At 37.2% G+C, this 27,991-nt stretch overlaps 1 protein-coding gene across 11 annotated transcripts in view; it reads right to left on the bottom strand.

Annotated features, from left to right (window-relative positions):
• The window catches only part of ERC1 (ELKS/RAB6-interacting/CAST family member 1), a 379,584-nt gene that overhangs the window by 240,959 nt on the left and 110,634 nt on the right, over nt 1-27,991 (bottom strand). For all 11 annotated transcript variants that reach the window (XM_047787884.1, XM_047787889.1, XM_047787892.1 and 8 more), the window contains 4 exons: nt 16,521-16,658; nt 15,141-15,281; nt 13,654-13,794; nt 5,559-5,752 (listed from right to left, as the gene is read on the bottom strand). In XM_047787884.1, coding sequence (XP_047643840.1) covers nt 5,559-5,752; nt 13,654-13,794; nt 15,141-15,281; nt 16,521-16,658 — 614 coding nt within the window. The remainder of the gene's footprint in view (nt 1-5,558; nt 5,753-13,653; nt 13,795-15,140; nt 15,282-16,520; nt 16,659-27,991) is intronic.

Raw genomic sequence — 27,991 nt, 5'->3', positions numbered from 1 at the left:
TTTAGTATGCTAAGTACTACCTCCCAGGAAAGTTCAACCAGACCTTAAATTGAAATTCGTCACTGAAATTTCTAAGTACTGTCAAGCTGTGGAAGAATGCCTCTGCCAGCACCATCTCCAAAGGAGAGGACTGCTCCTTGTTGGAGTCTCAGTCTTCTGAGGCTATATTATAAACTCCCTGCAGGCAGAGATTTTGTTTCTTTTGTTCCCTGTTGTGCCCCAGAGCCCAGAACAGTGACCAGCAAATAAGAGCCTCCAAAAGTAGAAAAATTAATTCATTAGTTAATAAAGAAGGGAAGGGTATATGTTGTGGCAAAGAGGAAAGTGAGTTTTGAAGAGAAAAACTCACAGATTGGATATTACTCTCAAGAGCTTGATAACTATAAACCATAATTTTTAGCAGTACTGTTTTTAGAGTTACATATTTAAGGGAAGAGTAATCAGGTAAAATGAATAAGGAATAAAAAAGAACTTTAGGGTTTTCAAAGGTTAAATGTCTTTAAGAAAGTATGCCCCTTCTTCTCATCTTTTAATCCATCTGATAAATTTCACAGCATAACCTCAAATGAAATCTATATCCATGAAAATCTCAGTTTTTATATTCCCACAAATTAAGAGATATAGTAAATCCAACTTTTTCATAAATTTAGGGTACACAATAATAGACTCTATTATTCTTCAATCACCAAAAATTCCTAACTTGGATAAACCAAAGGCAATCCTTGATACCTAAATCATGTTAAAAAAAAAAAATCAGAAGATGGTTGCCATTCTTTAAACATAAAAGTTTCTAGATGGGACACTGAATCTAATCTAAATAAACCTTATATTAGAGTAAAATGAGGTTTTTCAGTGCAAACACCAAACTCTGAAGATTCATTAGTGTTTCTGTATCAGAATTATGCACAAGGGACAGTGCTCCCAGTATACCAGTACAACAGGAGTATTTAGCTAGACGGAACTTAAGTCAAAGAGGAGACATTAAGCAATTCTTTCAGGAGGCTGAAAAGATACTAATACCAGAGTTCCATCAGTCTACAGTACTAAACATTTTAAACATTATGCCAAAGGCTATTCATTATAAACCTAAACAGAGACTCTAATATGCTCACTTTAGAAGAGAAATATTCAATTTACATTTAGGGTTCCTCGTGCTAATCTATATCTATCTATTTGTATAAATACATGTCAACCTCTAGGTTTGTTTTTATTATTATTTTCTTCCTTGAATTGATCTATGGAAACTATCCAGAACCACCAGGTGATGATCTTGAAGGGTGTCAACCTGGCTAGTCTGTAGTGTCCAGTTAATTTAATCAGTAATCTAGATCTCGTTAAGAATGCATTTTTCAGATATAAAGCCTCTAATCCATTTAAGTAAAAGAGATTATCGCAGATAAAGTGGGCATATCTGAATCTTTTGGAAGGCCCTAAGAGCAGGAATGAGGTTTCCCAAGGAAAGAAAATGTACCTGTGGACCATGGATTTGGCCCATGCCCATGGGAGTACTATCCTGCAGGTGATCTTCCCTTCCTGACAGCTTCTCCATACAGATTTTGGACTTTTTTGACCAGCCCACCACGATCTGCAAGAATTTCTTATAATAAATCTTTTTTTTTTTTTTTTTGGTCTTTTTAGGGCCATACGCACAGCATATGGCGTTTCCAGGCTAGGGGTCCAATGGGAGCTGTAGCCGCCGGCCTACGCCACAGCCACAGCCACAGCCATGCAGGATCTGAGCTGCGTCTGCGACCTACACCACAGCTCACTGCAATGCTGGATCCTTAACCCACTGAGCAAGGCCAAGGATTGAACCCGTGTCCTCATGGATGCTAATCGGGTTCGCTAACTGCTGAGCCATGACTGGAACTTCTAAATCTTATATATAATCCTTTTTTTTTTTTTTTTTTGTCTTTTTAGGGCCACACATGGGGCATATGGAAGTTACTGGAATAGTGACTGAGTCGGAGCTGTAGCTGCCAGCCCACACCACAGCCACACCAGATCCAAGCAGCGTCTGAGACCTATACCACAGCTCATAGCAACGCCAGATCCTTAGTCTACTGAGCAAGGCCAGGGACTGAACCCACATCCTCGTGGATACTCATTGGGTTTCGTTTCTGCTGAGTCACATATGGGAACTCCATAAATCTTATATATATAAATATATGTATGTGCCTCTTCTAAAGAGTGACTGAACTTCCAATTGATACACACTACAGTATGGAATACAAATTTAGAAGTAGTACATCTTATATTTAATTGGGAAAAATATTTTATATTTGCAGATGCATGGTTAGACTTACATTATCCCCTTTTAAAACTGCATAGCTCAAGATACTTGTACAATACTAAATCATATGACAGCAACTACTACTGTTTTGTAGGAGCAATGTAAGAGACCGCTCATTTTTCTCAAGACCACAAAGAGTATATCTGGGAATTCTTCATGATTTAATATAAAGCCTTTAATACTGGAGATTCTTACATAAGTATCAGGGAATTTTAAAGGAATACTAAGAATTTTCTTTAGTCCAATGACTATAATAGTTTACTTTCATTTATGTACTTCAAAAGTTGCTAAGCATCCTGTAAAAATAAATTCTACTTCTTGAATTAGAGTGTGGTACTACAGATGCATTAGTTAAGATGCTACTACTTAAAGAGCATCAGAATAACCACATAAAAGATGGGCTAGAACCTTAGAATAAGACTTTAATTATAACCAACAATATCAGAATCTTACTAGAGAGAAGATATACTTTATCCACAAGCAATGGACCTAAGAGGAATCATTCAACTGGATATATAATCGCCTGGTCTTTAATTCTGATCAAGCAAAATCCCCAGCAGGCCCCAGCAGTAGCAAGAGCAGCAGTAGCAACTCCATCTAGGACAGAACTGTAGCCTTACATAACACTCACTTTCCCAGGAAGTCCCAAACAAACCCCCCTGACGGTGCAGGGACAGAAACCTGGCGTGGAAGGTACAGATTGCGGGAAACTGGCTTTCTGAGAAACAGCATGGCCAAGAGGGATATAAACAGACAGACACAGAGACCAAACCCCAATGGGATAGGACCGTGATGAGACAAATCAAAAGAAAGATGAAGAAACATAAATGATAAATGACAGGGAGAAAGACAGCCACAGACAGGAAATAGTGGAATGGCGACATAAGAAGCAAATGGTTAGTAAGAAACACAGCAGCCATACACATGCACCTCAGTACTAAATCTGGGAACAAAAGGCATAAAATAATTCCAACTATCTTTTACCCATCCTTAAACTATATTGTTCAGTAAAAAATTACAAAGCCAGTCTAAGTTTTAAAAACTGTTTTCTTTTCTTGGTAGCCAAGAAATTCCGTGTCAAACTGTAAAACAAGATTATAATGCTACATGACCAGAGGACAAACCACTATACTACTTTTTCAAATTTATAAGTTGTATTCTATGGAAAGAACAGATCATTTACAACTCTTTCCCCAAATATAAGAAATACAGTGGCTAATAAAAGCTATTTGGTATGCTTTGGATATCAAATATAGATTTAATCCTACTTCTTACTCTTATTCAAATCAGGTCCATCTCCCAAAATCACTATTGGGTCCAAAAATGAATCGAAACGTTTTTCAAGCAAGCTGCCTGGAATAGCAAGCAATAATTTCAATGTAGAATTCTAATATTAAAAAAATCAAACTGAAAAATAAAACTTTATTAAGGAATTTCTTTTCTGAAATGTTGAAATATATTTTGTGGGAAGTCACTAATCCATTGAAAGTAGGATATTTTAAAATCTATGCAGTACTGATTTCAGGCTGACATGAAAGCAAAGAGAGGCATGTACTTGTATATGTAAGGAGAGTGTATATATGTGTCTCTGTCTGTCTGTCTACTTGGGGTAAAGATGCACTGCAAACATAGAAGAAGTCATAAAAATGTACATAATCTAATGTTGAGACTCACTATTTGTTAATTCTGACTTAAAGAACTTTACCCATTCATCTTATCCAGAACCAGACCAGAAATTGTAAACAGCATTAAGATCAAAATAAGAGGATACAAGTGGGTAGGTGATCAGCCCGTGCTATCACACTTGCAGTTTAATGAAGAACTGTGAGGGCTGGAATTTTATTGCTTTAATTTCTTGAAAATTAAAATGCTACGGGTAATGGAAGTTCCACTGTGGCACAGTAGGTTAAGGATTTGGCACTGCCGTAGCTGACCCATAGGCCACAACTGTGGTTCTGGTTCAATCCCTGGGCCAGGAACTTCCACATGCTGCAGGTACAGCAAAAAAAAAGAAAGAAAGAAAAAAAAAAAAAGAGTACAAAGCAGGAGGAAAAAATAATTTATAGGGGAAAATATCAGGCCTACCAATAACCTAAAAATTTAATATACAACTTTTTTTTTTGTTTTTAGGGCAACACGTATGGCATATAGAAGTTCCCAGGCTAGAGGTTGAATTGGAACTACAGCTGCTGATCTATGCCACAGCAACACCATATCTGAGCCGTCTGTGACCTATACTGAAGCTCATGATAACACTGGATCCTTAACCAACTGAGTGAGGCCAGGGATCAAACCTACATCCTTCACAGATGTTAGTGGGGTTCATTACCACTGAGCCACAACAGGAACTCCCATAAAACTTAATATACAACTTATGAAAGCAGTCAACTACTTCCCAACATTTAAGAGCATGAAAATAAAATACTTCTATGAATCAAGCTCAAAGGAGCCACATGGATTAGTGACTTCAATCTGTCACTGCCAGTGTCTGTGATTGTTCAGAATACCGTAATTAATGCAGTTCCACTGGAAGAACTATGTCTGTGCACTTGAAAATTTATGTTAAATACATGGTGTAAAAGAAGATGCCAAGAGGCATACAGTTTATCTTCAGTATGAAATACCTTTAAAAAAAAAAACAAAAAAAAAGCTGAGAAAATTCCAAGAGAGCTATCTGGCTGGTTCTGTTCAAACAAAGCTGATTTTGAAGAATTCAAAGTTGGAGTTCAATAAAAATCACATCAGAGTGTCCTAACCTGTCCTAAAAATATCCCTCCTCCTTCTATATTTGACCCATGCGCTAATAGCTTGTGTCTCCACATCAGAGTCTTAAAGTTCATAGCCCAAAGGAGCACCAGCTTAACAAAAAAGATCTAAACCAATGAAAAAATTTAACTCCTTGAACTTGAGGCTTATAAATAAATAAATACATAAATAGAAAACAAGTGGCTATCTGCAGTCTCTTGATGACTCAGAAGAAAACTTTAACTTCTTAATCAATGAATACTTTCTCTTTCCCCATCAAAAATGCTGAAGTACACAGCTTCCCGATCTATTCCCATTCTGTGTTGCCTTTTAGAGATGGCAACAAGGACTTACACTGACTTAGAATAACAAGTAGATAATAAAGTAACATCAAGCAGTCAAGAACCTAAATTCAGAGAGGCAGATATACTGGAAAAATATGTCCCCAAAAGTATAGTTTTAATACCATCCTTCAGCCTTTCTAATATAGTAAGTCCCCGCTCAGCTTCCCTTTCTTTACCTTTCCAACTCAGCAATCTTCTTATCTTTGTCGTTCTTCTCATTTTCCACCTCCTTCAAGATTTCCAAGAGGCGGTCAACTTCTGCCTGGGCTTTGCTAGATTCATCTTTGTACCTGGCAATCTCTCTCTCCAACTGCTGTATTCGATCACTCATCTCTGGACTGGCTCTGGCTTCCAATGTTGCCTCATGTGCCTACAAAGAAAAGTGTCCAAATTTATCAGATATACATACAGTGGCAGTGGGCATACCATGTCCCCCCAAACCATCTATATTTTAATTTAAATAGGGTATTATCAAATGTCTAATAGCTAGCCTTCAATTTATAAGCTTTTTCTCTGCTTAAATGTTACATGGACAGAATGTTAGTAATAAATGGAGAAATAACTGTCTTAGATCCTGAAAAAATTTGTTTTTTAAAATAGTAAATCTCTGAATATTTATTATATCATTAGTCAAAAGTCACCATAAGCCAAGAGATGCTTCAGAGTCTAGTGAGATATACTAACAAGCCATCGGATGACTACTGATCTCCCCAAGTTAATGTCAAAAGGTATCACCAGAGACTCACTGCTGATCTTAACATGGCTGATGCTGAGATCAAATTCCCATTTGACCTGCACTTCCCTGCCTCCTTTACATGCTGCTCTACCAAGCATGTGTGACTCACATGGCCTTCAACATCTAGAATCATGAAGATACTGCAAATGTGATGCCATAAAAAGGAGTCAGATTAAGAAAATGGCTATCACTACACAGGTACCTTTTTAACGCAAAGGTTCAGCATTTTACAAGATAACATGAGACAAAGTCAGAAATTAACAATCACATTAAGAACCTAGAAAAGATTTTTTATTCAGGATCCTTTGTAAATGGCAAGTACCTCCAATACATTCTAACACACAATAAAAACTAATTTCCAAGTCTTCAATTTTCCTCCTGAATCTCTAAAGCCATGCATGTATAATGTATTTAATGAAAAAGTAAAGTTTATTTTTCCTTATTCCATGGATAACAAAGCATACTTAGTCTCTTAAAAATGAAAAAAACGCTGATGGGATACATATAATTTTCTTGCTAAATCTTCAGAAAGCTCTCATGCAAAATATCTTAAGTAAAAGAGAAATGTTTCTATAAATGAGCTAAATGCTTTGTCTACCTAACAGCTATACTTTTAAGTCCTTTACTGTTCTTTACTAATTTCTTTTGTTACACGTTTAATCAGTCATGAAAAGACCTAATTACTAACAATGGCCTTTAAAGGAGAGTCCATTGGCAGACATGCATTTGAATGTTTTAACAAAATTCTACCCTAAAACTGATGTGCTTAAAAGCCACAACAACTGTTATATTGGAATGGATAGGGACAGGGAAATGTGTGTGATCGGGTCATTTTGTTGTACAATAGAACTTGACGAAACACTGTACATCAGCTATACTCTAATTACAGCAATAATTTTTTTAAAAAGCCACAAAATAAAAGCAAGGAGGAGGAGAGGCAGCTCTGAATGAATTATCTCACTAAGAATAAAACGAAGCAAAAGCAGCACAAATGCAAATATTTCCCAAAGTTTAGGGGAGAATTTTAGTCTCAGAGAAGCTTCCACTTTGTATTCATCCCAATATACTTTAGAAAGAAGTCATTTAAAAAAAAAAAAATTTCTAGGAGTTCCCGTTGTGGTTCAGTGGTCAACGAATCCGACTAGGAACCAGGAGGTTGCAGGTTTGACCCCTGGCCTTGCTCAGTGGGTTAAGGATCCAGTGTTGCTGTGAGCTGGATGTAGGTCACAGACACGGCTCGGATCCTGTGTTGCTGTGGCTCTGGCACAGGCTGACAGCTGTAGCTCCAATGTGATCCCTAGCCTGGGAACCTCCACGTGCCAAGAGAGCAGCCCAAGAAATGGCACACATGCACACACAAAAATCTACAGTTCCTATTTGAAGAAGGGAAAGGTAAGAGGGTCAAGTGTATTCACTCTTCTATGTGGTGGTAAAAAGTCATATTGTGGCAAATACAGAAAAAACATCAACCAGGACTTTATGGCTTGGAGGGGTGACCTGTTTCAGGATGCCCAGGGGAGAGAAGGGTCAGGTAGGAAAGAAGAAAGAAAAGTAAAAGCAAATGGTGTAAGAATAGAACAAGCAAGAGAAAAAAAAAGTAAAAGGTTAACAAATATGGATTAAAAAAAAACTTGAAAAAAAATTCAGTCTAGAAATAGGTATTTCTTTTCAGAGGTGGGAAAAAGGAATTTAGCATTTTGAAAAAATCTGATATTTGAAAAGCTGAATTTCAATACTTTAATAATTTTGTGGTTATTAACTCATACTGAAGATATAAAATACCAAAATTCAGGTATAGCATATAAATCCTTCAGCTTTAAATAGGTCAAAATGACCTCAAGTTATTATTCCAAGACTATTTATTTACTACTCCAAACAAAATAAAGAAGAAATTTTCTTTGAGAATCTCAACTTCTTCTGAATAAATATAACACCAACCATGTACCAGTTACTGTTTTTAGCAGGAAGAAAACATGCAAATATTACTTCATGTAAACCTACAAATAAACTATAAAGTAAAAGAGACTGCTAATATAGATGACAAAGATAAAATTCTAAATCTAGTAAACCACTAAAAAGGATTAAAACTGTAGTGGAAAAAAAAAACATGCAACAATATTTTCTCTGCTTTTATTATTACTTTTTTAGTGATACATAATTGACATTATATTACCTTCAGGTGTACAACAATGACTCAATATGTATAGATATTGGGAAATGATCACATTAAGTCTATTTAACACCCATCACTACACAGGTGCATTATTTTTTGTAACTGGAAGTTTGTACTTTGTGACCACCTTCACCCACTTTACACACACACCACACAGCACCCTCCATTTCTGGCAAATACCAAATTTTTTTTTTTTTTTTTTTAGCCTTTTAGGGCATATGGAGGGTCCCAGGCTAGGGGTTGAATTGGAGCCACAGCTGTCAGCCTACACCACAGCCACAGCAATCCAGGATCCAAACCACGTCTGCAACCTACACCACAGCTAACAGCAATGCCAGATCCTTAACCCACCGAGCAAGGCCAGGGATCGAACCTGTAATCTCGTGGTTACTGGTCGCTTCTGCTGTGCCACAACGGGAACTCCTGGCAAACACCAATTCTGTCCTCATATTTGTATATTCAGTTTTTGGTTTGTTTCTTTTTTTGTTGTTTTTGTTTTTTACATTCCACAAACAAGTGAAATTATACAGTAATTTCTGACTTATTTCACTGCTCTGCTTTTAAAATGTAATAATGCTAGGGAGGTATGTATCTATCATAATGGGATAAAATCTGAAATATGACATTTAACAATTATTCTGAGTCTCACATTTTATTACTAAACTCTTATCTCAATCTTACATTAGGAAGTATGCTCTCATTTATTTTATGACTTTTTTTGTCTTTTTAGTCTTTTTAGGGCTGCACCTGCGGCATATGGAGGTTTCCAGGCTAGAGGTCTAATCAGAGCAACAGCTGCCAACCTACACCACAGCCACAGCCACAGCAACACCAGAACCAAACCTCATCTGTAGCCTACACCACAGCTCATGGCAATGCTGGATCCTTAACCCACTGAGCAAGGCCAAAACCTCATGGTTCCTAGTCGGATTCATTTCCGCTGAGCCACGACAGGAACTCCAATTTTATGACATTTTTAAAAGTCAAAGGATTTTTTCCTTTTCAATAAGGTAATTTTCCAATATAAATTAAGTTTAGAAACACTTAAAACATATAAAATACTCAAATTCATTCAACATCTAGCAAAACTAAAAAAACTGTATAAGGAGTTCCTGCTGTGGCACAGTGGCTCAAGTTGCTGCAGAGGCAGAGGTCTGATCCCAGGCCTGGTACAGTGGGTTAAAGGATCTTGCATTGCTGCAGCTGCAGGCATAGCTGTGGCTCAGATTCAATCTCTGGCCCAGGAACTTCCAGATGCCATGGGTGTGACCCTTTAAAAAAGAAAAAAAGAAAAACCTGTATAAAGCATGTATATTGTTAATTAAGACCTCTGTGATCTACTTTCAAATTCTTGATAGTAGGGAGTTCCCATTGTGGTTCAGCAGTAACAAACCCGACTAGTATCCGTGAAAGTGTGAGTTGATCCCTGGCCTTGTTTAGTGGGTTAAGGACCCTGCATTTCCAGGAGCTGTGGTATACGTCACAGACATGGCTCAGATCCTGTGTTGCTGTGGCTGTGGCATAGGCCAGCAGCTGTAGCTCCGATTTGACCCCTAGCCTGGGAATTTCTATATGCTGTGGGTGCAGCCCTAAAAAGCCAAAAAAAAAAAAAAAATCCTGATAGGTAGATTATTGATTCCATAAATATTTATATGTTAATCAGCATAAAACTAAAGCTGATTTCCAAATTTAAGTTGTCTTTTTATACTGTTATTTTTAGACTTTATTCTAAAATGGCAAAATTCACACAAATACCTCCATAAAACGAGTGGATCTGTTTCATATGGAAAACCCACTTTAACTTCAGTTCCAACATGTAAAAAACTCACAAGTCACCACTACTGTTCTTACAAGAACAAGTTGAAAAAGAGAAAATGACTTTTTTTGGACCTATCAAAAAACTGAGGTCACAGGACAAATTACCCCTCCAAAATCAAGAGACAAAGCCATAGAGTTGAAGTTGAGACTGCTTTCCTGGAGCAGAAGCTGCTGGCAGAAACACTTAAAGGCTGAGTGTGGACACACGAGCTAGAGTGAGAAAGTCCTAGGGGCTACAGTGTAAGGGGAGCCCCCATATTTTCACAGGCTTTATCACCAGGAACCACACACACTAGGGTCGCACAGTGAAGAGCTGATAAAAATCCCCCTGTGGCTCTGAGAGCAAGGGGAAGAAGAGTAACAACTGTGAAATATATCCAAAGCATACTCTATCCAAAGACAGACTCTCCAAGAGTAAAAATTCTAACAGAGCTTTATCCCACCTGGGGAAAGGACATTTCTCCCATCCTAGCCCCTACTGCTAAAAACTAGACTCAGATATTTGACACAGATGTTGGAATTATCAGCCAGGGAATTTAGAGTAACTATAATTAGGAAGTTCCTTGTGGCATAGCCAGTTAAAGATCTGGCCCTGGCACCACTGTGGCACATGTTGCAAAGGCAGGGCGGGTTCAATTCCTGATCCAGGGAACTTCCACATGCCATGGGTGCAGCCAAAAACAAAATAAACGAAACAAAATAAAATAAACTAGAATTAATAGTTAAAGTCTCTAATGGAAAAAGGAGACAAGAACCAAGAGTAGATGGACAGTATAAGCAGAGAAACGGACACTCTAAGAAAGAATCAAAAGGAAATGCTACATATAAAAAACACTAAAGTCTCGCTTATAACATGGAATCTTAAAAAGTTGAACTCATAAAAGCAGAGGGTAGAAGAATGGTTGTCAGGGGTTGGGGGTGGGGGAAATGGGGAGAGGTTGGTCAAAGTGTACAAACTCTCAGTTCTAAGATGAATAAGTCCTGTCTACAACATACCACCCTGAACGCTTCTGATCTCGTCTAAGATGAATAAGTCCTGGGGGATCTAAGTACAGGATAATGACTACAGTTAATAATGTTGTGTTGCATACTTGAAATTTGCCAAGAGAATAGATCTCAACAATTTAAATGTTGAACCAAAGGATGAATGGATTAAAAAAAATGTGGTATGTATGTACGTATATACACAGTAGTGTTTGCCATAAAAAGGGTAAAAATATTGCCACTTGCAACAAGATGGATGGATTTTGAGGGTATTATGGTAAGTAAGATAAGTCAGACAGAGGAAGACAAATATCACATGACTGGACTTATACATGGAATCTAAACAACAACAACAAAAAGATGAAGCTCACAGATAAAGTGAAAAGACTGGTGGTTGCCAAAAGTAGGGATTCAGGGCAAAATGGGTGAAGGTGACCAAAAAGCATAAATTTCCAGTTATAAGCAGTAAGACCTGGGGATGTAGTACACAGCAATTGTGACTATAAATATGTACTGCATATTTGAAAGTTGCTAAGAGAGTAAATCTCACACACAAAAAATTTATAGCTATATGCATTGATGGATGTTCACTAGACTTATTGTGTTGATCATTTTGCAATATATACAAATATTGAATCATTTATGTGTACTCCTGAAACTAATATGTTATTATGTCAATTATACTCCAATTTAATTTTTTAAATTCTTATTGAAATATAGTTGATTTACAATGTTGTGTCAGTTTCAGGTATACAACAAAGTAATTCATATATATATATATATATATATATATATATATATATATATATATAGTCTTCCATTATCAGTTATTATAAGACACTGAGTAGTTTCCTGTGCTATATAGTATGTGCCTGTTGGTTATCTATTTTATATATAGTAGTGTGTATATATTAATCCCAAACTCTTAATTTATTCCTCCCAATTATACTCCAAAATTAAAAGTGTTCCCACCACACATACACACACACATACACACAAAGGCCACTAGATAAGGTGATGAATAAATATTAATTAGCTTGACTACAGTAATCATTTCACAATATACACACAGATCAAATCATCATGTTGTACACCTTAAATACATACAATTTCAACACTGAAAAAGCTGTAGGAAAAAAAGTCAAAATGTACATTGCAAACTCTAGGGCAACTATCTCAAAACTTTTAAGAAATATAATTGATATTCTAAGAGGGGAGAGAAAAGGGAATCATACAAAATGCTCAAAACAGAAGGCAGTAAAGAAGTGACAAAAAGAAATGAAGAACAAATGAAACAAACAGAAAACTATGATTATCTCCTTCTTGGAGGAGTGCATTGTAGGAGCAGTGTAGTAGGAAAACATCAGTAATTCATTAAAATGAAAAGTTACAACTGTCCAGAATGAGATAAGGGAAAATATGAAAAGAAAAATGGCAGTGGGTAGAAAAACAAGTAAAAAAATCAAAGTAAGGGAAAGTCACCAACCTCCTCTACCCAAAGATAGCTTTATTTTTTTATCATCAACCTAAATACAAAGTATAAGAAATCATATAAAAGACCAGCTATAGAAGTATCCTGATAACAAAGAGATTAAAAATAAACAAACAGAAAATGCGGGGAGTACCCTGAAGGCCTGGCCTATTAAAGATCCCTGGCCCAGGAACTTGCACATGCCTCAGGCGCAGCTGAAAAAGAGAAAAGAAAATATGGGGTTGTCATAAACAAGGGAGTTTGAAATGTTAGTGAATAACATTTATTACTGCTCAGTTTTATAATCCTAAATATATCTAACCATTTTATCTTCAATATTCTAGTATTAAATAGAAAGTTATCCCTGCTTATTTAGTGAGGGGGGGAAAGTCAACTATCAAATCTGACTTAATCTCAAAAAAAGAATTTTCCTACTTATTCAGAAGTAACTTTAAGACACTGGATTTTCTGCCTTTCCTTAGCTTAAGAACATGATGTTTTTCTTGGCATACCCTAAAATAATGATCCATTATGGAGTTTCATATTGAACACATGCAATATACAGAAAGAGAACAATGCTTCAAGTCTGAAGAACAGGCTTTTCATTAGTAACCATATGAACTGGACCCAGTGATCAGAGTTGATAGCTCAGAGAAAATAAATATGTAAGTGCTTTGAAAACTACCAACTGTCATATAAATATTAGAGAGGTATAAATCAATGCAATGGAGAGTAAATATCTACACCATATCCTAATATTCACTGGTATGGGTGACTGTTAAATTATCTCCTTCTAAGAAACCTAGTGCTTATGGAAGAAAAATATCAGATAATTGAGATTTTTTTACATTGTGATCTTACATTTCATCTATCAAGGAGCTGCTTATTTTAATCTTTCTCTGAACTGGGGACCCAGGAATAAAGTAAAACAGGATAAGAATGCTAAGAGAATTAATCAAGATATAAAAGTTATTTTGAAGCTTAGAAGATTACTACTCCATTGTTAAACTATTCCATATGAACTCTGTAGAGTTTTCTACTATGTTCTTATTTAAAGCACAGAAAGAAAATGGAAAAGTTTTCTTTAACCTTTTTCAACTGTGATTCCATTTTCAGACACTCTTCCTTCTTCTGCTCCAAAGCAATTTCTAGTGTCTTAAGCCGTGAGTCCTTTTTCAGTCCTGAGGAAGCCAGAGAAGAAGCATGTTCTTTCAGATCCAAGAGTGAAGCCTAAAAGAAGCAACACATGCTGAAAATTAAATACTATTTATTAATAAAATAGAGATTCAAGTTCTTAAATTTATTTTCCTGGTAGCTTGTTGTTTCTTTCTATTACCATATATTGACATTTCCATTTCAAGAACATGATATATAAAACAATAATATTAGCTCTGGCTTTCCTTTCTCTTTCTCTCTTTTTTTTTTTTGGCCATGTCCAAGCATTACCAGGCCAGGGATCGAACCTCAGCTACAGCAGTGACAATGCTGGATGCTTAACCACTAGGCCACTAGGGAACTCCTTAGCTCTGGCTTTCAAGTCCTGACTGAAAGAAAATGAATTCCCAAGAAACACCAATTGAACAGTGATTTAAAGAGCTGTATCAACCAATACCTACTCATTCCCAAAAAATAAATGCAAGTACATCAACCTTTGTGAATGTAAGCAGTCAACCATAGCGACTATACTGTTAAATATAAAGTACTCTTCCCTTTTAGAAGAAAAATTCCACTAAAAACTTAAATTTCCATAAATGTTCCTAAAGATAATAGAAAGAAAACCCTGAGAATGTCCCTAAAGCTCATGATTATGTGGTAACAAGAAGTTAGGCATTTTTGCTATTTGGTGGACATCAACAACATTCTCCACAAGTAAGATCAAAGCATATTATTAACTCACCTAATTGGGCAACAATCACTTAAAATTTCTATGTGAATGTTGAAGTGATCTTTATGAGATGATATAAATAAACTGTCCTCTTTTTGCATTTCCTATTTGTCTATCACCTTTCATATAAGCACATATTTCTCCAAACATAACTGAGAAATACTGTTATTTTAGGATTTATAAAATGTCATTAAATTGTAAGAAAACAACTCGTAAAAGCTGAAAGAGGGAAGAGGTAAGACTTAGGGAATAAATGATTCGATCTACTGCAAAGCTTCTCAAAATATCCCTTAAGGTTTTCCCAAAAGATCTGCTATAAGAACATTTTTGAAATCTTCCATCAGATACCTTTGTGTGTGCGTGTGTGTGTGTTTTTAGGGCGGCATGTGTGGCATATGGAAGTTCCCTGGCTAGGGGTCCAATTGGAGCTGCTGCCGCCGGCATACGCCATAGCCACAGCAGCACCAGATTAGAGCCGCGTCTTCGACCTACACCACAGCTCACATCAATGCCAGATCCTTAACCCACTAATTGAGGCCAGGGGTCGAACCCGCAAGTCGGATTTGTTTCTGCTGCAGCCACAATGGGAACTCCCAGATGCTTTTTATATATATTACGTTACATACAAACACCATATACACACAAGGCACTAACTAAGCAAACCAAATAATTCCATTTTGGTGATCTCAACCTCTTTCTCTGAGAGGTCGCCTTGCAATAGGCTGACTTTTTCTTTCAAATCTTTAAGATCTTTTTTGTAGTTATCAATTTCCTCCTGTTTTTCTCGCTCATCTCGGTCCCGTTGCTCCTTCAAGCGTTCAATAGTCCGCTCCTGTTAAGAAAGCACATCAGTACATCAGAAAATTCCTTTCATATTTCTATAATATGACTTTAATAGAGCTTTTAGCTGATAAAATTTCATAATTCCATGCTCCATTCAAAAGATAGTGCTAAGTCATAAACAATTTACTTTTTAAGAATTCATCTTTCCTACCTATCATGCTGCAACAAACACCTGGCTTTACTCTTTTGATTCCTCTAGGTCTCTTTCTCTATAATCGTAACTAGGACTAGATGTCCCTGAGGTATTCTTTTGGAATAATCCCATTTATCCAATTCCCAAATAACAAAAACTTATATATACACCCTAAGGACAATAAGTAGCAAATATTTCTTCTTTGTATATTATTCACATGTTGTCAATACAGCAACAAAAACAACGCACAATTGTTGGGGAGATTATGATTTGTTGAGCTTAAAACATAAGGGGGGTAAAGAAAACAGAAACCATTAAAACTTCTGTCAACAGATACTCAGGAAGTTTGAAAGTTGAAGCAATTTAAGTGTATTTCTGCATATTATTTCTGAATATATTTAGGGGTCAAGCCTTGATCCCTGGCAGGCAGCCTGAAGCATTCTGAGTTCAAGAGGCTTAAGAAACAGTGACCGTATTCCTTTAAAAAAAATAAAATAAAACCCAATTAAATGTTCCACCAAAATTCCTTAAACCTCTTTCCAAGATATTAATACTTGTCATATTGGACCACTTCTTCATTTAGCTAACCATTCCTGAAAAACCAGGTTTGCTCATCAAGGCAAAGTGAAGTGGCACGGCCAAGACTAGATAAACAGCAAGTACACTATATCAGTAACTGAAACCCATGGATATATTAGGTACCAAGGTGGCTTAAGCAAAAGGGAACTAATACTGCCTCCTGATGTTCAATGTCTGATATTCCCACATCACCAAATTCCAGCTAAACATGTACATAAAAAGAATGTTTCTTTGTCTTCAGAAGACAGTAAATGGGGAACATATGGCTGATTTGAGAAAACTTAACCACTACCCTCTAGTGCGGAGCCCATGTTGCCTAGCAACAGATTCTTACACTGGCAACAATGAAATAGATCTTCTTGCTCTTATACTAGACATGTTAGCAATAGCAGAGGGAGCTCTTTTCCCTTTTCCAAAGCAACTTCTCTCTTCTCTAAATCTCATCACTAGAGCAAATCTAGACTAATGAGAAAACAGAAGAGATGTGTCTGTGAGGAGCCTGGGCTAGTCACTCACCTTCTCCGCAAGGGCCTCCTCCAAAGTTGTCAAGGCAGTGTCAGTGTTGGTGGTGTCAGCCTGCAATGATTTGACTCGCTCCTTCAAGCTGCTCATCTGCTTTTCCTTATCTCTAAGTTGCTCTTGGAGATTTTCAATCTGAGTTGTGCACACACATTTAAGAGGGAAAAAGGAAATTAAAAGAAATACAAATAGACACAATACGGATCATTTTAAGTTGGAAACAGATAGATCGGGGTTGTCTGTCAGTGTGTGTTCTATGGAAATAACTTTTAATCTTGAGGGTTTTAGAACTGCAAGCAAAACTTTAAACCTATAATTTGTAGCCAGAAGAGAGAAAAGACCCAACACATACAGGATAAAGAGAAGATCTACAGAGAGGTAAAGCCGTAAGAAACTGGATTACTTCCAAAATGACAGTGTAAATGCCAAGAGGGATTTCTTTAAATAAATGCTGAGGGGAGTTCCTGTTGTGGCCCAGTGGAATCGAATCTGACTAGGAACCATGAGGTTGTGGGTTCAATCCCTGGCCTCATTCAGTGGGTTAAGGATCCGGCGTTCCCATGAGCTGTGGTGTAGGTTGCAGATGTGGCTTGGATCCTGTGTTGCTATGGTTGTGGTGTAGGCCAGCTCCTGGGAACCTCCACATGCTGCAGGAACAGCTGGACAGTAAGAAAAACAAATCAGCTGTATAAAGGAAAAACTGTTCTTAAATGATATAAAAGTTAGATTTTATAACATCTTTTGTCTAAACACAAGCTTTATCAATGAAATTTTTATTGTATTCATTCCTTCCTACACATTTATATACATTCATTTACTCAAAAAAGTATTGCTGAATTTTCTACTAAATGACAGGTACTAGTGATACAAAGAAAAATGAATAGACTCATTTCTATTATTAACATGGTTAAGAGAACTACGTAGCTGAATCCAAGCTGGGCAGGGGGTGCTTTTGTGCCATCTTAATGAGCACACATTTTATTTAGACAGATGAGAATCGTTAGGGACTTGTAAGCAAAGAATTGTCTGGTTGGTTTGCGGTTTGGTTTTTTTGTTTGTTTGCTTGCTTCTTAGGGTCACACATGGGCATATGGAAGTTTCTAGGCTAGGGATCAAACCAGAGCTATGCCACAGTCACAGCAACGCAGGATCTGAGCCACATCTGTGACCTACACTACAGCTCACGGCAACACCAGATCTTTAACCCTATGATCAGGGTCAAGGATTGAACCCGCATCCTCATGGATCCTAGTTGGGTTTGTTCACCACTAAGCCACGAAGGGAACTCGCGGTTCTGTATTTTAAACTGGTAATTCTGATGGCTGTGGAGAAGAAATTTAAGGGGACTTACATAGATATATGAAAGTAATTAGGAGATCATATCAAATTAGGTTTGGAAACTAAATGATCAAAAACATGGAAAAGAGAGGATGAGTTTGTGAAACTGTGGAAACAGCATCAGTAGGGAAAGTCACGTACACGTAATGAAAAATAGAAAAAATATGAAGGATATAGAGAGATATCTTTAATAAGCTCAAGGAAAATTAATAAGTCAGGCAAATATTCTCAAACTCAGAAACTTCATTCTTTCATTCAACACATATTTGAGCTCCTGCTACATACATGCCAGGCACTTTTCTAGGCATTGAGGATGTAGAAGTAATCAAAACAGTCATAAAAATCCCTACCCTCAAAGAGCTAATACAGTAGACAATGAGAGAATGAATGAATGAATGAATGAAATAACCATAGTATGAAGAACAGCAATAAATCCTATGGAGGAAAATGAAGCAGAAGAATATATACTCCTAGTCTCCTCTTGAGCTAATACTAGAACCAGCTGGTTCATATGGCTTCCAAAAAGCAACATAAATGTTCTCTCCTTTGCGAAGATTGTCTCGCTCTTAACCCTATGACAATAAGATGATCACTGTCTGTATTCCATCAAACACATATATATTATACGTACATACATACACACATTCCCCATTCTTGTTTCTACCTACATTTATAACATTTATCTCCGTTTTTCCATCCATCTATACACAACTCTAATTATCTGTTTTATACACGTCTCCATGAGTAGACTGGATCCTACTCTCCATCGAGTTTTATATTTTCATATCTGGCACTCATCAGATATGAACCTATAATATATTGGTTCATTAATCAGTAAATAATACATAATCCTGGACTTGTATAAACTGTATTTAGCCATACACATAAACTTCTGCCAAGAAAGAAACTACAAAACAACCTTAGATCCAACCTTCCAATAATTCCCTGCACCAATCAATTTAATATAAGCTCTTAAAGGGTCTGCTTCATTCCACAGGAGAAGAAAAAAAGTCCCTCTCCAGAGTCAATGAGAACCCACAGCAGGAACAAATAACCTAAGTAAAAAGACTTGATAAATTTAGAATAGGGGGTCATGAACACTGCAAGGCTTGGATTTTTCACTCTGTAACAAGGAAATAATCCTACAGATGAACCAGGAAAAGTCCAAAGCCTATTGACTAAAGACCATCACAGATGAAAAGCATTAGTTTCCTTTAGTTTAATCAGACACTACTGTTGGACTCCCATATGGATCAACACTTAGGCAAATTTATAACCACAAAAGAGGTTTTGCCATTTAAAAATCTAGTACTCGATATACATACAGGATGCAATGAGCTGGTATTCACATGTTTAGCCAGCTGTGCAGGTCACTCTCATTGCTAACATACAAACCTTACACAAAGAAAAGATATGATCGTGCTGTTGATCAGACTTTCTTACCAAGAAAGAGCAGTGCAAGCACATTTTTTTCAAAATGAAATCTTACAGAACCAGCCAAGTTTTACATATAAGATATTTGTTTTATGAGCCCACCTAATATACAAATATGCACAGTAAGGATAATACCTTTCTTTCTGCTCTATCATCAGCATCTAAGAAAGAAATTAAGATGTTAACTGTTAACAATTTCACTTACATAATTTATATGTAGTCAAACTATTAAAGGTCTTTGCCAGCAGAAAACCTTTTCCTGATACACTCAGAGAAGAAGCTGCTAAACTAGGTAGAATCCTCATTACCTGCCAAGTTCTCCTTAAGATACTTCTTCAATCACCCAGCTGTCTAAACAGATTGTTAAATTAGAGGGGAGGAAAAAGGTGGCTATTCTTGGACTCCCATTTACTTCTAAAGAGAAGAAATAAACATTCCACAGCAAAAGGAATTGACAAAATAAACAAAGGACAGTGGTCACTAAAAAGGCCTCCTTTGGGCAAGTTTGCCATCCATGAGAGAGACTTGAACTAGACACAGATATGTGCAAACTAGTTACATAAGCATGAAATAAACCCAAGAGAGGCTCTGTGTGGTGTGAGGGAGGAGGGGTATAGAAAAAACACTTCTCATTTATCCAGCATCATGATCAACGATAGCTCAATTCTACTGAAAATTCCCTTTAGATATCCTCACTTTGGTTGTCATTCAAGATTGTGCTTTTGTGGAGTTCCCATTGTGGCACAGCAGATAAAGGACCTGACTTGTCTCTATGAGGATGTAGGTTCAATTCCTGACCTCACTCAGTGGGTTAAGGATCTGGTGTTGCCACAAACTACGGCATAGGCCTCAGCTGCAGCTCCAATTAGACCCCTGACCCAGGAACTTCCAGTCACATGCCACAGGTGTAGCCATTAAAAAAAAAAAAAAAATGTGCTTTTGTGATCAAGGATCTCTGGATTCACATGTGTCACTAATCAGAGAGGTCTATGAATGCTACCACATTATTCCTGCCATTATTCTCTTCTTTTTCACTAATTCAATGCTGAGGTTGTGAAAACTGTTCACCCTGATAGTCCCATATCATATCATTTCAGTATTAACTATGCAATTTCTATAAAATATACTGTGGAAATCTCATTCTATACTAAGTTCAAGTATCCACAGGATTTAAAATACATTATTTACAGAAGTTTCGAATATAACAGCCAAGAGAAAAGCTGGATCACCAGCACATGCTTGAATATTATGATAAAGATGATCGTTTGGAATCATGCTCAGTGGGAAAATACTCATTTAAATATGCTCAGAATATCTACCAACAAAAGAAAAACTTTCCATTTTGTAGAAACAGAAACCACAAAATCTCTAAAATAATAATATGATAAAAACAAAAATGATGATGATGATGGTGGAGAGCAGGTGGTGGTGATAGAGGGACCACTAACACTGACAAAGAGTGTAGTGTGTCAGGCACTGTTTTAACAACTCTATGCATAACAGCTATTAAAGCACCATCACAAGATTATATTTCTGAGGCAATCGAGCTCCAGAACTCTACTCTTAATCACTGTACTATAAATAATATGTTCTGTGATGGAAAAAAAAAATCACACAAAGATGTCTCAAGCATCCTTCCATAAACCATTCTGCATTACTGAGTAGTGTTAATCAATAAATACAACATATCAGTACTACAGTCACATATTGAAATTTTCTCCCCAACTGAAGCAAAGAATGAAGGGCAAAGGTACCAAACCACAGCCCATGATGAAGTGTGTATTCCACAAACCTCCATGTATGTACAGCCACACACAACACATTAAAGCTGGTGGGTAGAACCAGAGATACCTGATATCAGGACAAGTAACATGATAGTATTAAAACAATCTATTTAGAAGCTCCCTCATATCTCAGCAAACTTAAGGATCCGGTATTGTCACTGCTGTGGCACAGGTTGAATCCCTGGCCCAGGAACTTCCACATGGTATGGGTGCAGTCAAAAAAACAACAAAAAACAAAAAAGCAGTCTATATAACCTGACTTTCAAGGAGTAGAAGGAGGCTACTTTATTTATACATGTGGACTGAGGAGCACTTACCAACAGCTAAAAAGCTTTTCTTCCTTTAATTATTTATATTTAATAATATTGAAAATCAACAGAAAGACTGATGCATAAAATGACATATTTTATAATTCTATGGGCTTTTTCCTAATTTATGCATACCCTGTTATAAAAAGAAATCATTAAGTACCTATTAGCATGTATTCAATTTCTACACAAGTAAAATTTTGTAGAGATGGAAGGAATCAGTGTTTATTCTATACATCTGTGTCCCTGATAAGTGGAGGGAATCAGTCAGGTTTATACATACAGTCTAATATCACAGAGAAAAACAAACAATGAAGAATTTGAGAAGGAAATACTTTTTAAGTTAGAAAAAGAAGACATTTTCCTTAAAATAACCTCTTAATTATATTTATGGCCTGGGAAGAAAATAAAAATAACATAATAATTACATAGAGTCTTCTCATACAATTTCTATTTTGCAAAGAGAGAGAAAACTCGAAGAGGATGACGACTACTGCCAAATGCACGCTACATGTGAACCCATCAAGTCTAGTTCCCTATCGGAACAGATTTCTTAACATCTTTTGTTTTGGTTTTATCAGCATTGCCAGGTGTCAAAAACTGTCATGTTTCAATGTGGGTGATTTATTCTTAGTCAAGTGGAACTGATTACTCTACCTCTGAGGCTCTAATCACTGAGTAAAAGTAGAAGAGACTTCCTATAGGATATAGTTCTAAGGACCAGAAATCCCCCAATACTTCTTGCAGCCACCTAACCACTCTGAACATCATTTAAAGGAAAGAACTTTTTTTGATTATGCCTCCACACTTGTCCTAAGTGGCCATCAGCACCAAATTTACCTTGTGAAGCAAGTTTTTCAGGAAGGCTCCGACCTTTGCCTTCTGGTTAATAATATCTTTCAATATCAATGGCAGAAGTATAGTTTGGATGAACTGGTCATAATCAGCTGGCAAAAAGGGATCTACAGTAATCAACAGGCTCTAGGAAAAAAAAATTCACTAAGTCCCCTAATTTCTAAGCAATTGTCTACTACACTGCACTCCTGTGAAATGTACTAACAAGGCACAACTATAATTTACCAAAGTGAGGAGGCTTTGCCCAGACTATACTGGCCTCTAAATTTTACTTGTCTAGTCATGGTTTCCACTGATTAGTAGATACGAGAGTAACAAAGTCATGAGGAACTCTAAGCAATGTTTTAAATGCAATTTGGGCTGCTAAACCTCCCATACCTGTATCCTCAATTACTGCTGGGGTCTTTGATAAACCCAGCAAAAATTCAAGTTGACAATCAATTATTTCTTTGGTTGAGTTTCCCTCTCAATCGTGCTACTCTCATAAGTAATGTAGTGGATCACCGTAATGAATAAACAGCTAGCCGTGTCACGCTGTGCCAGTTACTTGATCTAATCACTTACCTATAAAACAAAACCCACTAATATTCCTTTCCATTCTAAAATTAAAATTTTTTGGGGCCACATCCCCGGCACGTGGAAGTTTCTTGGCCAGGGTCAAATCTGCACTGCAGTTGTGACCTGCACCACAGTGGTGGCAACTCCAGATCCTCAACCCATTGTGCCACAGGGAACTTCCCAACCATATTCTTATGAAGAGGAAGATGAGAACACTTAAAAAGTAATAAACTTCAGCAGAGTACTAATATATTTCATCTTAAAAACTGTTCAAACCTAACTATACAGGAAGTATAGGTATGACCTTTACGAAAGTGTAGTCTGAGTCCACTGTTAAGATTTCATTAATCGCTGGGAGGGGAAGTAAGTTCCTTGATACACTTGCTCATGGTACAGGTAATAAAACTAGGGACCTCCTGGATTAAAATAAATGGATAATATGAAGCAAAAGCTGGTGAGAGCAAAGGTCACTGCCAGTCAAAATCTGAGTAGTAGGCAACTATGGAAATGGCTCAACTATTTCTTTTTATACCTAGCAGGCACATACTTTGATAGATCTTCCTATGTTGAAATTGTTCACAAAGCAAAGAGGATTCATTAATCCACAATGACTATCCTTCTGAAGCAGTGCCAAGGATGAGACTGTCCCTAGAACCTCAATTCACATCATCTGTATGAATGGTGTCCCCTGAAGCTGTACATTAACAATGGCTGTCTAGACAGAACACTCATATCTAATAGTTCACTATATTTTAATGATGAAAAACTCAGCACTTTTAAAGAACTAATTAAAGCACACACACTATACTAGTTTCTGCCCACGCCCTACCCCTACCAAAAAAGGAACAACTATTCTCTGCATTACTTATTTACAGTAGCAAAGTTGGGAAAAATAAAATGCCTAACAACAGAAAGCTAGCTAAAACAAATAGCTATCCACTCAATGGAATATTATTCAACAATTACAATTCATATATTTGATGATTGGGTAGGGATGCGGAAACTTGTTTACCATACACTATTACAAGAAAAAGAAAAATTACCAAAATGTACATTATCCTAGCTTGACGTAAGGAAAGGTTTATTTTTACATAAATTTTCTTTGTTATAGCTTTTCTGTATTTTTCAAATATTTAAATGTACATCCATTACTTCAATGATAATGATGAAACCAACAATCTTTTAACTGCTATCTAAGAAATCTTAGGATTTATGATAAGAAATATGATTAGGATTGGAGTTCCCATTGTGGCACAGCAGTAACAAACCCAACTAGTATCCATGAGGATGTGGGTTCGATTCCTGGCCTCGTTCAGTGGGTTAAGCATCTGTCGTTGCCATGAGCCATGGTGTAGGTTGCAGACGTGGCTCAGATCTGGTGTTGCTGTGACTGTGGTGTAGGCTGGCAGCTACAGCTCTGATTCAACTCCTAGCCTGGGAACTTCCACTTGCCACAGGTGCAGCCCTAAAAAGACAAAAAAGAAAAGAAATATGACTAGGATTATGACAGGAGAGATTCTCTTAACATATACATTTATCAACATGGGAAATCTCTGGGGGATTCTGTGGGACATGGAAGCAATCCTATTTAACCCACATCTTTCACAGTTTTGTACTGTCAGAGATGTAGGGGATTTTCCTTAAAGCCAAAGAAAGGCTGGGAGACAACAAATGAATCCAAAGGAACCAAGACTTTCAAAACCTATTTGAAATAGACGATCCTAATGGGATGCTTCACATATTTTTAAGTCTAAATTCCAGTTCATCTTACTAAGTTTTTATTTTATTTTATGGCCTGAAGTAAGGTCAACTTGGTGATTTTTCTAATCTGAAAAAACCCTGCAGTTAAAAAAATGTGTTGAGAGAAAAAAGTGAGGCGGTCTGGCAGTTACAAGAAAGTAAAACAGACAAAGGACAAAATACATGTCTGATGCTGGAAGCTATTTTCTGCTGAGGGTGCTCATATCGACGTGGCAGAGAAGGACAATCACAAAAAGTTACTTCATCAAAGTTCAATATAACAACCTCAGGAGGTTAATTATTTCAACTTCTCAACTAGAGCTGACAGGCACCTAGGCACCTATCCAAACGCACATTCCCGCAGGTGAGAACTCAAGGCAAGTTGATTCATGTCAAATTATAAGTTGTTTTAAGCAGAAAAAAAACATTAACTGTGCCTCAAAACTTTGATCGAGCGTTTTTTTTTTCAAATCTGTTGTCCCTTTCTAGATACTTATCTATGTATTTATACTCTGACAAGTTCCTGCTATAAGAGACCACTAAGAACCTCCTTTGTCACAACAGACATGTGACCCTTATATATTACTTGTTAATAACCATTTTTCAAGTTCAAAATGTGTGTTCAGTCAAAACAGAAGTCAAGGCACCCCGAACTAGAGCTTACAAGACTCTGATTATATTAATACGGCATACAATAGAAATGGACATGTGTACATAAATCCTCAAATTACTCACAGATTACTTAAAGTCAAAAGAATGATATTTTAATAAGGATCAAAATTACTTCTATGTTGTAGAAAACATTACAGTATAAGCCTCTGAATAGTTCTTACTTATACCTTAGCACCTGAAAATAAAGAATTTATCCAAAGGCTATGTTCTCTCAGGTCCATTCCTATTACCTCCATGATAACGATGGTAGAACAAGTTTCCACATTTCTCCAGCTGAAAACTACACAGCCCTTTAAACACACATCCACCCTCATCCCAGGAATGCAAGATTGATTCAACATACAAAAATCAGTCAAGGAGTTCCCATCATGGTACAGTGGAAACAAATCCAACAAGGAACCAGGAGGTTGTGGGTTCAATCCCTGCCCTCACTCAGTGGATTAAGGATCTGACGTTGCTGTGAGCTGTAGTGTAGGTTCCAGATGTGGCTCAGATCTGGTGTGGCTGTGGTGTGGGCCAGCAGCTGTAGCTCTGAAGAAACCCCTAGCCTGTCACCTCTATATGCCACTGGTGTGACTCTAAAAAGACAAAAGACAAAAAAAAAAATCAAGACAATGTACCATATTAATAAAGAACAGAAACCACGAATCATTTCAATGGCTATATAAGAAGCATTTGACAAAATCCAACACCTTTTCATTACAAAAAAAACAATAAACTAGGAATAGAAGGGAACTTCCACAACCTAATAAAAGGCATTTGTTAAAAATGCACACCGGGGAGTTCCCATCGTGGCGCAGTGGTTAACGAATCTGACTAGGAACCATGAGGTTGTGGGTTCGATCCCTGCCCTTGCTCAGTGGGTTAAGGATCCGGTGTTGCCGTGAGCTGTGGTGTGGTTGGAAGATGCGGCTCGGATCCCACGTTGCTGTGGCTCTGGCAGAAGCTGGTGGCCACAGCTCCGATTCGACCCCTAGCCTGGGAACCTCCATATGCCATGGGAGTGGCTCAAGAAAAGGCAAAAAGACAAAAAAAATAAAATAAAATAAAAATGCACCACAGGGTTCCCGTTGTAGCTCAGCGGTAATGAATCCGACTAGGAACCATGAGGTTGCAGGTTCAATCCCTGGCCTTGCTCAGTGGGTTAAGGATTTGGTGTTGCCATGAGCTGTGGTGTAGGTCCCAGACTTGGCTCGGATACTGCATTGCTGTGGCTATAGCGTATGCTGGCAGCTATAGCTCCAACTCGACCCCTACCCTGGGAACCTCCATATGCCGCAGGTATGGCCCTAAAAAATAAAAAAAATTTTTTTTTAAAAGCAAAAAAGTGTTGAGAGAAGTGTAAAAGCCTTCAGCTCCTTTAGAAACAATTTGGAAGTTCCTCAAAAAGTTAAGTATGATCATCAATTCCATTCCAAGATACATACAAAAGAGAAACGAAAATATATTTTCATACAAAAACTTGTACATAGCTGTTCGTAGAATCATTATTTCATAATAGCCAAAAAGTGGCAACAACCCAAATGTTCAGAACCTGATGAACAGATAAACAAAATGTGTATATTCACTACAATGGAATATTATTCAGCCATAAAAAGGAATAAAGTTCTGACACTTGCTACAAGGTCAATGGACCTTGAAAATATTGTTAAAGAGGCAAGACAGAAAAAGCTGCATATTATAGGATTACATTTATGTGAACTATCTAGAACAGGCAAAGTGACAGACACAAAATGTAGGTAGTGGTTGCAAAGGATAGGGGTTGTTACTACTGACAGGTATGGGTTTCTTTGGGGGTCACAAAAATGTTCTGGAATTGGACAGGAGTGATGATTGCACAACCTTGGAAGTATACAAAAACAACTGAATTATACAGTTTAAATTAGTAAATTTTATGGTATGTGAATTATACCTCAATTAGGACAGGTAAAAAAGGCATCAGTCCAATTAACCCCATGGTGCTAGCTTGAAAGTCAAGATTCCCAATATCTACCAATGAAGTGTGAAACCACTCTAAGACTGAGATTTATCCTGCTTTATTCTCCAAATAATACTGAACAGTTTGGAGTTCCTGTCGTGGCGCAGTGGTTAATGAATCCGATTAGGAACCATGAGGTTGCAGGTTAGATCCCTGGCCTTGCTCAGTGGGTTAAGGATCCAGCGTTGCCGTGAGCTGTGGTGTAGGTTGTAAGTGTGGCTTGGATCCCATGTTGCTGTGGCTCTGGCGTAGGCCAGTGGCTATGGCTGCAATTCGACCCCTAGCCTGGGAACCTCCATATGCCTCAGGAGAGGCCCAAGAAATGGCAAAAAGACCAAAAAAAATTAAAAAATTAAAAAAAAAATACTGAACAGTTTGGCCAAGTTTGTCTGTTCTTAATGGACTTAAAAACTTTGCAATCGCTGTCTCTCCCATGTTAAATCACTAACATGAAAAGCTGTCATCTAGACAGTTGTGTTTCGCACCTAAGGTGATCTCCAACTTATCAGGCAGCATTAATTCACTTTTGCTGTCAGTCCCCTCTTTCCACACACCTTATTCCTCTGTACCCTTTTCCTACAATTGTTTTCATACCCTAAGATATTTTCTCAATTGGGTAAAACAATTTTAAACTATTTAGAATTCCTTCTGGTTGGAAGTGACTTCCATTGGGATACATGGATGAAAGTAGAAATCCCATGAAGAGATTTAAACACTGTGAACAGAACATAGAAATAGAGAAAAAAAAAAAAAAAGTCCGAAGACAACAGCAAAGTTATGTCACCCTCATACTCTCAATCC

The sequence above is a fragment of the Phacochoerus africanus genome, chromosome 7, assembly GCF_016906955.1.
Source record: "Phacochoerus africanus isolate WHEZ1 chromosome 7, ROS_Pafr_v1, whole genome shotgun sequence".
Taxonomy (NCBI): Eukaryota; Metazoa; Chordata; class Mammalia; order Artiodactyla; family Suidae; genus Phacochoerus; species Phacochoerus africanus.
This window is presented reverse-complemented; position numbering and strand designations above follow the sequence as displayed.